General features: G+C 55.1%; 1 protein-coding gene across 7 annotated transcripts in view; it reads right to left on the bottom strand.

The window, feature by feature from the left end:
• The window catches only part of MACROD1 (mono-ADP ribosylhydrolase 1), a 171,484-nt gene extending 156,530 nt beyond the window's left edge, over positions 1 to 14,954 (bottom strand). The window contains exons 1-2 of one of the 7 annotated variants that reach the window (XR_004436069.1): positions 14,481 to 14,939; positions 625 to 726 (exon numbers count right to left, since the gene is read on the bottom strand). Coding sequence is in view for 6 of the 7 variants with exons in the window: in XM_033206652.1 (XP_033062543.1) it covers positions 625 to 726; positions 14,481 to 14,778 (400 nt within the window). In the remaining variant the exon portion in view is untranslated. Of the gene's footprint in view, positions 1 to 624; positions 727 to 14,480 lie in introns of all 7 variants that reach the window. The other 6 variants (XM_033206652.1, XM_033206649.1, XM_033206647.1 and 3 more) reach the window with 6 other exon arrangements.
• Between the last annotated feature and the right edge of the window lie 377 nt (positions 14,955 to 15,331).

The raw sequence follows: 15,331 nt of genomic DNA, 5'->3' as shown, positions 1-15,331 counted from the left end.
TGTAGTCCCAGCTACTCAGGAGGCTGAGGCAGGAGAATGGCGTGATCCCGGGAAGTAGAGTTTGCAGTGAGCGGAGATCCAGCCACTGCACTCCAGCCTGGGGAACAGAGCGAGACTCCGTCTCAAAAAAAAAAAAAAAACTAAACTAAATTAAATAAATAAATAAATAATTGAATGAGGTGGTGGGGCTTGGTGGCTCACGCCTTTAATCCCAGCACTTTGGGAGGCCGAGGCGGGCAGATCACTTGAGGTCAGGAGTTCAAGACCAGCCTGGACAACATGGTAAAACCCCATCTCTACTGAAAATTCAAAATTAGCCGGACGTGGTGGTACATGCCTGTAATCCCAGCTACTCGGGAGGCTGAGGCGGGAGAATTACTTGAACCCGGGAGGCGGAGGTTGCAGTGAGCCAAGATCGCACCATTGCACTCCAGCCTGGGCAAAAAGAGTGAAACTCCGTCTCAAAAAATAAAACAAAATAACTGAATGAGGTGATACACGCAGAGCGCCTGCCTACAGCAAGCACTCGATACACGCTGCTGGACTCGCTCTTCTGGTCTGCACGATTCTCCCAAGCCACGGGTCTGGAGCCTGCCACCAGGGCCTCCCCCGAGCAGGGCCTACCTTTCGCCATCTCCTTCCACGTCGGGATCTTCTTCAGCCTGACAAAGTCCTTGCAGAAGTAATGTTCCTCCCGCTGCTTGTCACTCAGGCCCTTCAGAAAGGCTGCAGAGGCAGGAAGGAGGGTCAGGGTGGGGGCAGAGGAGCTGGCCAGGTGCTCACACCCCCACATCTCCCTTCCTGCCTCGTCCAAGAATGCAAACCAGCCCTTCCTGTCCATCCTTCCCTGGGCACACAGGGCGGGCATGCTGGGGGAGCCTCAGAGGCCCCTAGAATATCTTGTCCTGCTCTCTTTGTTCAGGGAGGGTAACTGAGGTCTGGGGAGGCTGAGGGACCGGCTCAGGCATTGCAGACCTGGGTTCAGAATTCAGCTCTGCCACTTTCCAGCAGAGTCCACATCTCTTTGGGTCCCCCATTTCTCCCTGATTAGAACGGGGGTGAAGACGTCCCCTGAGGAACAGCTCCGAGCTTCCTCCCACACACTAAGGCCAAGGCGGTTGGCAGCACTCAGCCGGTGACATTATCCGTCAGTCCCACCGCCAGTCAGTTCTGCCCTCACTGTCACTGCATGCAGGCAGTGGGACAGCTGTCCTCCTCCAGGAGCTGCAGGACCAAATGGACCTGGCACCTGTCCCCAACATCCTCCCAGCAGCGGCTGAGGGCTCCCAGCATGACCAATGGGGCTGGAATCACCCCCATTTTACAGATGAGGAAACCGAGGCTCAGGAAGGGTGGGAGGCCACCCTCACACAGCAGGGACTTGAGAGAGGAGCCAGGCACCCCCCACCTGCTCACAGACTCTGGGTCTACCCTAGCCGGCTCCCCCTTGCCTGGGCACTGTCCCATGGGCTCCGCCTTCCCTTGGGGGTGGCACCAGGCACAGAAACCTGGAACCCGTCTCAGAAAGGCCCGCCCCGACCGCGCCGGGCCAGGCTCGCAGCTCGCGGGCTCCCCCTGCTGGCCCGAGGCCACCTGCACACCCAGGCTCTCAGCCCTGCCTGGCTCCCTAGACCACAGGCTCCCGGTATGGGGCAGCCCCCACAGCAAACAGCAAAGGCTACAATTGAGAAACCCAAAAAGCATCAAGAAGTATGTAGAGGTGGGAGAGCAATTAGAGGAGGTGGTGAGAAAGGAAGGATTGCAGCCTGGAAGCTTCTATGCACATGACAGTGAGGGGGACAGGTAGGTCCCTCCACAAATGCTTAGGGAGATTGGGAGGCCACCCTCACACAGCAGGGTGTTTTCTCCACCAGAGTCACTTCACCATTCAGGCCTCCATCTCCTCATCTGACAGCTGCTGGCAGTGGAGATAAGAGCCCAAGGATGCTGAGAGCATTAGATGACAGAACTCATGCAAGGGGCCCAGTCCAGAGTCCCTGCTGGATGCAAAGCTGGGGTCATCACAAAAGGCTACGCCCACCCCTGGTCAGCCTCAACTGCTGCTCAAGCCAGAGCCACCTTTCCTGGCAGCCAGTTCTGCCCCCTCTTCCATAAACATGCTTGGGCACAAGTAGGTCCTGCATTCAGTGCCAGAGATGCATTGAGCAGGCTGATCTGGCCCCTGCCCTCGTGAATCTACAACCCAGCCAGGGAGACAGAAGCTGGTCCAGGCATTTTAGTCAAGCAATTCCAATTCTGAGATGCGCTATGAGACACTCAGGGACTGGCAGAGGAGTTCTCTGGAACCCTGACCAGGCAGGGCGGCAGGGGAGGCTTAAGGGAGACTCGGAAGAGGCGTGAGAAGTAGCCAGGGCCAGAAAGGGTGTTTGGCAGCAGGAACAGTATGTAAAGGTCGTAGGAGAATAAAATTGTTTGTGGGTTGATAGAGGTAGGGAACTGACTTCATCCCAGTAGCGCTATAACCAGATTGAAAATGCTTTCACATGGCCAGGCGCAGTGGCTCACGCCTGTAATCCCAGCACTTTGGGAGGCTAAGGTGGGTGGATCACCTGAGGTCAGGAGTTCGAGACCAGCCTGGCCAACACAGTGAAACCCTGTCTCTACTAAAATTACAAAAAATAGCTGGGCGTGGTTGTGGGCACCTGTAATAACAGCTACTTGGTAGGCAGAGGCAGGAGAATCGCTTGAACCCGAGAGGCTGAGGTTGCAGTGAGCTGAGATCATGCCACTGTACTCCAGCCTAGGCAACACAGGAAGACTCTGCCAAAAAAAAAAATGCTTTCACTAGATACTTCCCATTAGTGTACCATGTGCCTTCTTTTTTTTTTTTTTTTTTTTTTGAGACGGAGTCTCACTCTGTCGCCCAGGCTAGAGTCCAGGGCGTGATCTCGGCTCACTGCAACCTCCCCTCCCGGGATTCTCCTGCCTCAGCCTCCCAAGTAGCTGGGACTACAGGCGCCTGCCACCACGTCCGGCTAATTTTTTGCATCTTTAGTAGAGATTGTTTTTTTCTTTTTTTTTTTTTTGAGACGGAGTCTTGCTCAGTCGCCCAGGCTGGAGTGTAGTGGTGCAATCTCACTGCAAGCTCCGCCTCCCAGATTCACGCCATTCTCCTGCCTCAGCCTCCCAAGTAGCTGGGACTACAGGCGCCCGCCACCTCGCCCGGCTAATTTTTTGCATTTTTAGTAGAGACGGGGTTTCACCGTGTTAGCCAGGATGGTCTCGATCTCCTGACCTCATGATCCGCCCACCTTGGCCTCCCAAAGTGCTGGGATTACAGGCGAGAGTGCCTGCGCCCGGCCGCCATGTGCATTCTTTCTAAGGGGCCAAGGGTACCTCTGCTGGCCCCTCCATCACTAGTGTCCCTTGCTTCTCACAGCCCATTCCCTGCCCCCCCTTTTCAAGAGGCCAGCCCCCCTGCTGGGCACATGGCCCCAGCAGGACCTGAGGAGCAGGCCAGGGGCTCCCATCTGAAGACTCCTTTCTTTGTGTGGGGGTAGCGGACGCTGGTATCTGCAAGGAGCATTCCCAAGCCTCCGCTGGCCTCTTCTGTATAATGAGGCTGTGGGAAGCTACCTCCTGCATTTCACAGGAAGTGGACCGGGCTAGCCTGGCATGTGGCAAAGGGCTGAGCTGCTGGAAGCCGGTACCACCTACTGAGGGCAAAGAACAGGCCAGGGAGGAGAGGCCACTCCATCCGGGCTCTGCACCTCTCATCGGCAGCTCGAATGACAATAAGTCAGTTAATAAATATTTATCAAGCATCCTCACCTTCACCAAGGTGAGGTCCTGGAGCCTGACCGAGAAGAGGGGAGGCCAGGAAAGCTTCAGGGAGGAAGTGATCCCAATTTCTCTGGTTGGTCCCAGGGGCTGTAAATCACTGGAGGCAATCCCACCACCAAGCAGAGGCTGCCTCTAAATTTTTCACCTCCCCCTTGGGGGCTCTGTCAGCCTGGCCACTCAGCTGCTGCTTTGGCAGTGGACTCCCCCTTCCTCCTTCTCCCCAGCTGCCCCCACTCTTCCTCCAGCTGCTGTCCTCCCCCACTGAGCCGGGCACCTCCACCACCTGCCCGCACCTTGCCCTCCCTCCTTCAGGTCACTGGGCATGAAGGTCCCTCCTGTCAGTGCTGCCACCTGCCAGGCCCACCTCCCAGAGGACTCACTGCTGCAAGTCCCCCTCCACCAGGCCGTCCTGCCTGCCCTCAAACAATCCCCGTCCCCACCCTCGACGCCCGCATTCCACACCCCTGCAGCTGCCCCCTCCTCTGCTGTCTCCACTTCCTCCCTCCCATGCTCCCTTCAGTCTACCCAGCCTGGTCCCTCCCCCCAACAAGGTCAAGGTCACCACACCCCATGCCACGGCCCCTCCTGCCTTCCCTGTGGACAGGAAGTGTCCTTGCTGCTTTCCTCCCTACGTCTTCTAATCAGTTGCACAGATTCAAAACCCTCTTTAAGCGAGCAACCTCCGGAGCTGTCCCTCCACTCTCTTCTGAGCCTCTGACTCCCACAGAGCCTGCCTGCAAGAGCTGTGACAGATGCTGGTGGCAGCCGGCCTAGACCCAGGCTGTGCCTTTTCTTCTGTTACAGGTCCCGTCAGGTTTGGGCTCATGACCTCGCAACACCATGCTCGGTCTGGAGCCTCGGTTTTCCCATCTCTAGAATAGGGACAAGGCAGACCTTCCTTTGCTAACACCCAGGCTTGCTGGGAGGGTCAAAGGAGAAGGTGGCTGTAAACTGCAAAGTGCAGTCTACACACCAGGCACATTCACTCCTTCCTGGTGGCAAAATAAGGCCCAAAGAGAACAAAGCAAACAGGACAAAATTGTGGAGAACTTTTTTTTCCAACTTGGGAACATAGCAGCCAGAGGACCTTGCCTAAGTATTTAGGTCCCCAGCACTTGGGGAGGCCAAGGCAGGCCAATTGCTTGAGCCCAGGAGTTCGAGACCAGCCTGGACAACATGGAGAAACCCCATCTCTACCAAAAAATACAAAAAAAGCAGCCGAGTGGCCTGGCATGGTGGCTCACACCTGTAATCCCAGCACTTTGGGAGGCCGAGGCAGGCGGATCACCTGATGTCAGGAGTTTGAGACCAGCCTGGTCAACATGGTGAAACCCCGTCTCTACTAAAAACACAAAATTAGCCGGGCATGGTGGCACATGCCTGTAATCCCAGCTACTCAGGAGGCTGAGGCAGGAGAATCACTTGAACCTGGGAGGCAGAGGTTGCGGTGAGCTGAGATCGCGCCATTGCATTCCAGCCTGGGCAATAAGAGCAAAATTCCATCTCAAAAAAAAAAAAAAAAAATCAGCTGAGCGTGGTGGACCTGTGTCTGTGGTCCCCACTGCCTGGGAGGCTGAGGCGGGAGGATCGCTTCAGTCTGGGAGGTCAAGGCTGCAGTGAGCTGTGATTATGCCACTGCACTCCAGACTGGGCAACAGAGTGAGACCTTGTCTCTAAATAAATAATTTGAGTGCCCATATTTGTCACCTTGTGTAACTGTGACCTCCCCACTGCGAGGCTTGGCATGCCACTCTGTGGGCACTCCCAGATGGCTGGGCCTGTGGCCAGAAAGTCAGGTAACCCATCGTGATGCTGGCGGGACTGGTGGGCTAGGACCCAGATGGACCCCAGAGGCCTTGCTGAAGTGTCTCTGGCTGGGCAGGCCCTAGGCATCCCATGGTCCTAGACCAGGGTGACCAGAGACACCTCAGGTGCCCTAGCAGATATCATCTGGCAGATGCCACCACCATGTTCTAGAGAAGAGGCACAGTGACCTGCCCCCGGTCACACACAAGTGAGAGGAACCTGGGCTTCCTCCCACACTGTCCTCCCTAAGCATGGTGGCCTGGTCTGAGTGACCCACAGCCCACACAGCCCCTTCTCTCCAGCAAAGCCCACAGGATGGCTCCACTTCCCAGAGACAGCATGCTGGCTCTGCCACCAGCCGGCTGGGTGCCGACCTTGAGGACATCTGTCAGCCTGTCCCTTCTAGTCTATGGAGCCCAAGTGCATACCTCAGAAGGCCAGAATGCCAGACGCATGTCTCTCGTCACCACCGGAACAAGGCTGTGGGCTGGCTGATCCCCAAAGAGCTACACACTGCACTGGTTTCTGATTTACGGGGAAAGAAAAGGCCAAGCGGCGCCCATTCGGCGTTCTCACCTCCATGTCCTCTGTCGGCAGTCCTTGCCCACCGGACCCCTCTTCATTCCCCCGGAGAAGAAATAGGGGCCTTAAGCTGGGAACATGCCCCACGCATTTCTGTGTTTTTATTTTTTTGAGACAGAGTCTCACTCTCTCACCCAGGCTGGAGTGCAGTCGTGCGATTGAGGCTCACTGCAACCTCCGCCTCCTGGGTTCAAGCGATTCTCATGCCTCAACCTCCTGAGTAGCTAGGATTACAGGTATGCACCACCACGCCCAGCTAATTTTTTGTATATTTAGTAGAGACGGGGTTTCACCATGTTGCCCAGGCTGGTCTTGAACTCCTGACCCCAGATGATCCACCCGCTTCAGCCTCGGAAAGTGCTGGGATTACAGGCGTGAGCCACCGCGCCCAGCCTTGCCCATGAATTTCTAACATTTCCCACCTCCTCCTGTAAGAAGGACAAATGCAGACTTAAAGCACAAGTGAGTTTTATTTTATTTTTTATAAAAGATGTAAAACATGCATTTTCATTTTCTTTCATTTTTTGAAGAGGCGAGAGTATTTCACAGCTCAGTGAGGCAGGTGTTGTAAAAAGATGTCCGCAGTAAATTTTGATGGAGAGGCGTGACCCCGGACGAAGCTTCCAGCGGCTCCCAGGCACGAAAGCCAAGCAGGAGGAAGCAGGCTCCGCCAGAACCATAAAGTGCAGCAGGCCAACGGGAATTCAATGATGTGTTTTAAGAAGTGTCTTTATGGCACTTTTCAAGATGGTGTTCAGAGAGGTGAGGGCAGGCTGGGGCGCCAAGGCAGAGCTCCTCTCAGAGAGAATGCCAGGTGGGCAGGGCTGATAAAGGCTGGGCTCCCAGAACGCAGCAGCATTTAGACTCGGTGGCAGGGGCATTAATCACCTGTGCTCACCGGCCTGCAAGAACAGGGTCTTGTCAAAGCCCACAGCTCGAGCAAAGGGAGACAGAGCACGCGGCACCTTGGAGCCTCTCTCCTCTCCCTTGCCCCCTTGTCTCCGCCCACACCAGGGCACTGGCAAGGCTGCGTCCCCAGGAGACAGGTGGGAGAAGTCCCCCGACTCCCAGGGGTACCTGGAAAATGTGCCAGTGCTGCATTCAAATCAGATAAACCCTCCACTCTGGATGAAATCCCACGGGGGCTGAAATTAGCCCTGGCTTCTGCACAGTGTGGTGTGAGGCTGGAGTGTAGCAGCCCTACCTTGAGTCACCAAGGAGAGGATGGCTTAGGCTGTGCAGGCTCAGGGCTCCAGCACATGAGACAAGCCTACAAGAGCCCAGTGTCACCATGGCCAGCACAGAGCAGAGACAGGAGACAGACCTGAGGGTCTAAGGGGTGACAAGGAAGGGGGGCCGCTGGGACCCATTCCGGGCCATGGTATATAAAATGGTTTCTTTCCTTTTCTTTATTTTATTTTATTTTTAGGAGAGATAAGGTCTTGGTATGTTGCCCAGGCTGGTCTCGAACTCCTGGACTCTAGCAATCCTCCCACCTTGGCCCCTGAAGTGCTGGGATTACAGGCGTGAGCCACCATGCCTGGCCCAAAGTGGTTTCTAATGTGATCCCAGCACAACCTCCAAGCAGGTGCCACTTGTCCCATTTTATAGATGAGGAAACTGAGGCTTGGAGAGCGAGGAAGCAGCAGCACGTCCCCAGGTCTGACGACAACAATGTCCCTGCTCTTTGTGGCTCACAGCTCTGCCTGCAAGGGTTGTTGGAACAAGGAGCCAAAGCCAGCCCCCTCCTGTGATGACACAGCACCAGATACCGACAAGGGCCTAACCCTAAGTCCCTCATGCTCAACTGCCTTTCCAGGGAGGGTGTTTCCACAATCTTCTGATGAAAAGGCACTCCCAGGGGGATAACGAAGTGCCTCAAAACTGAGGGTATCAAATTAGAGAAAGTAGGGCGGGCGCAGTGACTCACGCCTGTAATCCCAGCACTTTGGGAGGCTGAAGTGGGTGGATTGCTTGAGTTCATGAGTTCAAGACCAGCCTGGCCAACTTGGCAAAACCCCGTCTCTACAAAAAATAGAAAAATTAGGCCGGGTGCAGTGGCTCACACCTGTAATCCCAGCACTTTGAGAGGCTGAGGCAGGCGGATCAAGAGGTCAGGAGTTCGAAACCAGCCTGACCAACATGGTGAAACTCTGTCTCTACTAAAAATACAAAAATTAGCCGGTGTGGTGGCACAGGCCTATAATCCCAGCTACTCAGAAGGCTGAGGCAGGAGAATCGCTTGAACCCGGGAAGCGGAGGTTGCAGTGAGCCGAGATCACACCACTGTACTCCAGCCTAGGTGACAGGGTGAGACTCCCATCTCAGAAAAAAATAATAATAATACAAGAATTAGCCGGGTGTGGTGGCACATACCTGTAATCCCAGCTACTTGGGAGGCTGAGGTGGGAGGACTGCTGGAGTCTGGGTGGCAGAGGCTACAGTGAGCCAAGATACCATCACTGCACTCCAGCCTGGGCAACAAAGTGAGACCATCTCAAATAAATAAATAAATAAACAGGCCAGGAGCGGTGGCTCACTCCTGTAATCCCAGCACTTTGGGAGGCCAAGGCAGGCAAGGATCACCCGAGATCAGGAGTTCAAGACCAACCTGACCAACATGGAGAAACCCCGTCTCTACCGAAAATACAAAATTAGCCAGGCATGGTGGCGCATGCCTGTAATCCCAGCTACTTGGGAGGCTGAGGCAAGAGAATCGCCTAAACCTGGGAGGTGGAGCCGAGATCACGCCATTGTACTCCAGCCTGGGCAACAAGAGTGAAACTCGGTCTCAAAAAATAAATATATATATATATATATAAATTAGAAAAAGTAACCCCTGGCTAGTAAAATCAGACACTGCTGAAGTCTCCCCAAAAGACTGAAAGTCTCCCAGCCAGGAAGATCCAGCCTGAAGGTATGTACATACCCGGAGGGAGAATGGGCCCATGGAAATAAGCATCAGCTTCGAGGTAAAGAAAAGGAGTGTCCGGAGGAAGCTGAATTTAGTCCTCAGCTTGGAGGACAAGCTGGGCCGCGGGCTGGGCATCCTTACATGGGTCCAGAGCAGGCATTCAGCACTGCATATAGATGGAAATACTGAGCAAATGCCTGGGGAAGGGGATCCTTGTGGGGGGACTGACCCTTCTCAAGCAGGGAAGCTTGCCTACCTTGCCCAGGGCAAGGCTTCCAAAATCACTCAACCAGCCCTGGATGAGAATGCATGCTCTGAGCAATCCTAAGATTACAATTTGGCTTCCATGAGGCTTTCCCATAGGGACAGGAGGTTCTGCCCAGGCACACCTGAGTTTTCAGACACACTGCCATTATATTTCCCCACCACGAACTGCACATTGTGCCTTCTGACCTATACGTCAGTCTCTTGTGAGTTTGGTTACTGTGTGCCAGGCTTTGAGAGAGGATCCTCTCAGGCAGACAAGTATTTGGAGGCCTATCTAGCTACAGCCCTGAAATGAGAGCACATGTCCATCAAAGACATGGAGAGAATATTCAGGAAGCCAGACACAGCGGCACACATCTGTAATCTCAGTGCTTAGCACATTTGCAGGCAGAGGTGGGAGGATTACTTGAGCCCAGGAGTTCAAGACCAGCCTGGGATAACAATGAGACCCTGTCTCTGCAAAACATTTTTAAAAACATTAGCCAGGCGTGGTAGAACATGCCTATAGTCCCAGCTACTCAGGAGGAGGCTGAGGTGGGAGGATGGTTTGAGCCCAGGAGTTGCAAGCTGCAGTGAGCTGTGATTGCACCACTGCTCTTCAGCCTGGGCAACAGAATGAGATCTTGCCTCAAAAAAAAAAAAAAAAGTATAGCGCAGCTTTATTCACAAGAAACCCAAATGCCTATCAACAAAAGAGTGGGGGCTGGATATGGTGGCTCATGGTTGTACTCTCAGCACTCTGGGAGGCCGAGGCAGGTAGATCACCTGAGGTCAGGATTTTGAGACCAACCTGGACAACATGGCAGGAGAATCGCTTGAATCCAGGAAGCAGAGGGGTTGCAGTGAGCTGGGATCACGCCACTACACTCCAGCCTGGGCGACAGAGCAAGACTACATCTCAAAAAAACAAAACCAAACAAAACAACAAAACAGTGGGAAACAAGCTGTGGTACATTCATATGCTGGAACACTATACAGCAATAAAAAAGAGCGAATCATTACCACATCCAATAACATGGACGAACTAGCCGGATATTGAGTAAAAGGGGCCGGACTTCAAAAAGAGACAAAATGAACAGGTATCACAAGAGTGATTAGCTCCAGACGGTACCAAGTGAAAAGAGGCGACTTCTGGGGTGATGGCAATGCTCTACCTTTTGACCCATGTAGTGGCTGCACAGTTGCATATGCTGTGCACTGAAGATCTCTACACTTGCGGCACTTGGCTGTCAAATGTAACTTGGCTGAAAGTGTGATTAGAACGTAACCATGAAAAGTGTAGGGGTCTTCAAGGGCCCCGGCTCAGACCCTAATCAGAGGCAGAGTCCAGCTGAGGCAGCCCCCCAGATCTCCCATAATGTGATGGCTTAAAAAATATACTTGTCCAGGCACAGTGGCTCACACCTGTAATCCCAGCATTTTGGGAGGCTGAGGTGGGCGGATCACTTGAGGCCAGGAGTTTGAGACCAGCCTGGGCAACATGGTGAGACCCAGTCTCTACAACAAAGTTTTTAAAACATTAGCTGCCGGTGGCTCACACCTGTAATCTCAGCACTTTGGGAGGCTGAGGTCGGTAGACTGCTTGAGCTTAGGAGTTTGAGACCAGCCTGGGCAACATGTCAAAACTCTGTCTCTACAAAAAAATACAAAAAATTAGCCGGGGCGTGGTGGCATATGCCTGTAGTTCCAGCTACTTGGGAGACTGAGGTGGGAGGATCGCTTGAGCCCAGGAGGTTGAGGATGCAGTGAGCAGAGATCTCACAACTGCACTCCAGCCTGGGCAACAGACCTTGTCTCAAAAGAAAAAAAAATTAGTTGCACAAGGTGATGTGCGCCTATAGTTCCAACTACTCAGGTGGCTGAGGCAGGAGGACCGCTGAGCCCAGGAGTTTAAGGGTGTAGTGAGCTATGATTACACCATTGCACTTCAGCGTGAGCAACAGAGTGAGACCCTCTCTCAAAAAAAAAATTAAATTAATTTAAAAAATTTTGGCCGGGCACAGTGGCTCACGCCTGTAATCCCAGCACTTTGGGAGGCCGAGGCAGGCGGATCACGGGGTCAGGAGATTGAGACCATCCTGGCTAACATGGTGAAACCCCATCTCTACTAAAAAATACAAAAAATTAGCCGGGTGTGGTGGTGGGCACCTGTAGTCCCAGCTACTCGGGAGGCTGAGGCAGGAGAATGGTGTGAACCCGGGAGGCGGAGCTTGCAGTGAGCCGAGATCGCACCACTGCACTCCAGCCTGGGCGACAGAGCGAGACTTCATCTCAAAAAAAAAATTTAAACAGAAATTTAAGAAAATTGGCCAGGTGCAATGGCTCACGCCTGTAACCCCAGCACTTTGAGAGGCGAGGCGAGCAGATCATGAGGTCCAGAGATTGAGACCATCCTGGCTAACACAGTGAAATCCCATCTCCACTAAAAATACAAAAAAGTTAGCCAGGCATGATGGCACACGCCTGTAATCCCAGCTACTGGGAAGGCTGAGGCAGCAGAATCGCTTGAACCCCAGAGGCAGAGGTTGCAGCGAGCTGAGATCACACCACTGCACTCCAACCGGGGCAACAGATGTCTTCATCTCAAAACAAACAAACAAACAAAACAATAACAACAACAAAAATTAGCTAGGTATGCTGGCGGGTGCCTCTAATCCCAGCTACTCAGGAGGCTGAGGCAGGAGACTCACTTGAACCCAGGAGGTGGAGGTTGCAGTGACATTACACCACTGTACTCCAGCCTGGGCAAAAAGAGCAAAACTGTCTCAAAAAAAAATTTTTTTAAGAAAATAAAAACACACCTGCAAATTATTTAAGATTCTTTCTTTCAAGAGGTAGAGCCTAATTCCCCTCTCCCAGAGTATAGCCAGACTCCCTGACTCGATTCTAACCCCTAGAATAAAGCGGGAGAGACTCTGAAGACGAGGTCACAAAGAAAGCACTGTGGCTCCATCGGGGGCTCCTCACGATCCCTCTCGTGAAGCACGTGCTCTGGGGGAAAAGGCTTAGGACATCTATCCCATAAGACACTCAAGCAGCCCCGTGGAGAGGCCCCAAAGTGAATCCTCCGACCCTAACCAAGTCCCACCCGGCCTCAGGGGAGGGAGACCCTGAGCTAGAACCACCCAGCTAAGCGTCTCTCCGTTTCCTGACCCTCAGAGACGGAGAGAATGCAGGTTTGCTGTTTTAAGCCACTAAGGTTCGGGTTATTTTGTTACACAGCAATAGATAACTATTGGGGGATCTCCACGTCTCACCCCCAAAAGCGTCCCTCTAACTGTGACTTTAGTAGCAGGCAGAGCCCCCAGACCGGTCCCACTCCTTGGGCCTGACCCACTGTCACTCAATAACAGGTCTGGAATATCATTCCCCAGCTGGATGCCTCTTCTCAGGCCACCACCCCTGAGATGCCTCCTCTGATCTCCCCAGCTCAGGTGGCCCCATCTGCTATGGTGTCTTCACAGCTCTGAGGTTAACAGGCCTTGTCTCAGCTGCTAGAACACATTCTTTACAATAGATGCTTTGTAATCTTCACACCAGATTACAAGCTCCATGAGGGCAGGGCCCTTGCCTATCTGACACACGTCTGAGTCCTCAGCCTGGCCACCTAGAGGGCATTCAATAAAAGTTCGCTGCATGATTGGAAATCCCAGCTCGAAGCAAAGAGGGAGACCCCAGCCACAGCACAGCAGCCCAGGAACCCCAGCCCAATCACGAGGTCTGGCTGCTTTCTTGGCACCAAGGAGTAGGGTTGTGGGGGCTGGATCCTGGAAAGAGCGGCAGCCCTCAAGCAGGTGCCTGGGCGCCTTGTCTCCCTAGCTCTTTCCCAACTTCCTGAGTTGTTCTCTGAGAGAGTGCTCAGGGGAGCAGGGTCTCTGTGGGGACAGTGGCTCCCCCTCCAGGGGTCTCTGCCAGCCCCCAACTCCTCCTGCTGTTCTGTGGCAAGAGTCAAGTCCCTGACAAGTTCTCCATTGGCTCACAGACTAAAGTCGGTGCTTTCTACCGTCACTTTTAGATCCTGGCCCAGGCCACGCAATTCATGTCAGGAGTAAATCATTTTGATTTCCACCTCTGGTCCCGAGAAAGCCATCTTCTCTTCACCCCTAACACTGCAGGACCCTCCATCCTGTCCGCCCAGCCCAGAGGCCATACCTACTCCACCATAGAGGCCCAGCCAACGAGCCACTTCCCTGCACTTTTGAAAGGGGATCCAGCTGGGAAGAGTCACAGGATCCCAGGAGGCAGACCCTGAAAGGCAGGGACAGCTGGGTGCCCGGCAGAGCTATTTGGGGCTCAGTAGCGGCAGCTTGGGTTCTCTCCCTTCCCAGGCCCTGGACTCATGCCCCCTCCAGGAGAAAGAGGAAGTGGTGTGATTCTTGGGGGGTGTCATCAGTTGTCACAGGCACACGACCCCACCTCTGCCCTGAACTGCTCGTCTAACCTCTGTTCCTGGCATGAGCAAACTGCTAAAAAGTGGCCAGAGGCCAGCGAGAAGGGGAAAAGGGCACCATACCACGTGCCCAGAAAGGCATCAGAGTGTGGGCTTGGGGTGGGGTGGAGGCAGGACAGGCCAGGCCAGGGAGGTCACTCTGTGGGGTTACATGCCCCACCAGGTGGGACGCCAGCCCCGGAGCTGTTCCCTCAGCTCATTCCCGAGCACTTGAGAACCACACTGTGCAAAGTTTGGAGAGTCCGGGATCATAACCTCCACTTTGCCACCAGCTCCCTGAGTGACCTTGGGGAAACCAGCTGCAACACTCGGCCTCAGTTTTCCTCCTGCACAGGGGAGGTAGGTGGTAGGTCCTGCACAATCTCTGGGGTGCCCTGTGACCCATTCCAGTAGGGTAAGGAAGGTCGCCTTCCTCACGCTGCCCCCTGCGTGGACACTTGGACCCGGTCTGGAGTGAATTGTTCTGTAGGACTGGGAACACACAGGGGGCGGGGGTGGCTGTGAATGGGGAGGAGGGGTCTGTTCCAGGGCAGATGAGGCCTCAACTTCCCCAGGTCTCTCGGGTGGAAAGGGCTGCTCGCTTGATGGGGGCTGCCCATTCGGGAAGCCCCACGTGAGCCCGCCCTCTCCCTCGCGCCCCCTCGTGCTTACACTTACATTTCGCCTCCTTCCAGTCGGTGGAGGTGCTCAGGTCCACCTTCGCCGCCATGGCCAGGGGGGCCCAAGTGCGCACCCCGGCTGTCCGCCCCACCGCCGCCGCCCCCCACGCCCCAACTCCCGCCGAGGTCCGGGCGCTGCGGCCGAACACGCCCAGGAACGCTGGGGGACAGCACGTGCTGCTGCGGGTCCGCGTGGCACCCGCCAAGTGGCCGGGCCGGGGGCGCGGGGGGACCAGCAGCTGCCCCGCCGCGCGCAGCTGTACCAGGCGGCCGGACAGTCGGCTCTGCAGAGACATGAGCGGGCGGCGCGGGACGGCTCTCCGCCCACTTGGACTCTATTTACGGCGCTCGGGAGTGTCTCTCCCTTATTTACTCTGGGACCGGGTGGCGACTGCCAGCCAGCGGCGACCTGCTCGGAGGCAGCGGGCGGCGCAGCCAGAAAACCCGGGAGCGCCGCTGGGCACCCTGGAACTTGTAGTCCGGGCCGCCGGATGGGCCCACGCACCCGTATACACACGTGCGCTCCCGCCCGGGCTCCCAGTGTCGCGGGTGGAGCCACGCCCGAGCCCCTCCCACTTCTCCAGTGGCCGCCAGGTGCCTCCACTCCGCGTGGCCTCGGCAGCCTCTAGCTTTCTGGTTGGCTGCGCCTCGGCTTCCCCCGCACGGGCTGAAGCCCCTGGACCTTCCACGCAGCCCCGGGCCCCCCTGCCGCTCTGCTCCGCAAGGAAGCAGGCGCTCCGGCCGCTGCCTACCGAACTGGGAGAGCCTGGCGCGGCTTCCGCGGTGCCGAGCGTTTTGCAGCCTGGGCGACCCGGGCTTATCTCCCCAAGGGTCAGCAGGGCACCGCCT

This window comes from Trachypithecus francoisi, unplaced genomic scaffold (genome assembly GCF_009764315.1).
Source record: "Trachypithecus francoisi isolate TF-2019V2 unplaced genomic scaffold, Tfra_2.0 Lachesis_group8, whole genome shotgun sequence".
In the NCBI taxonomy this organism is placed as follows: Eukaryota; Metazoa; Chordata; class Mammalia; order Primates; family Cercopithecidae; genus Trachypithecus; species Trachypithecus francoisi.
This window is presented reverse-complemented; position numbering and strand designations above follow the sequence as displayed.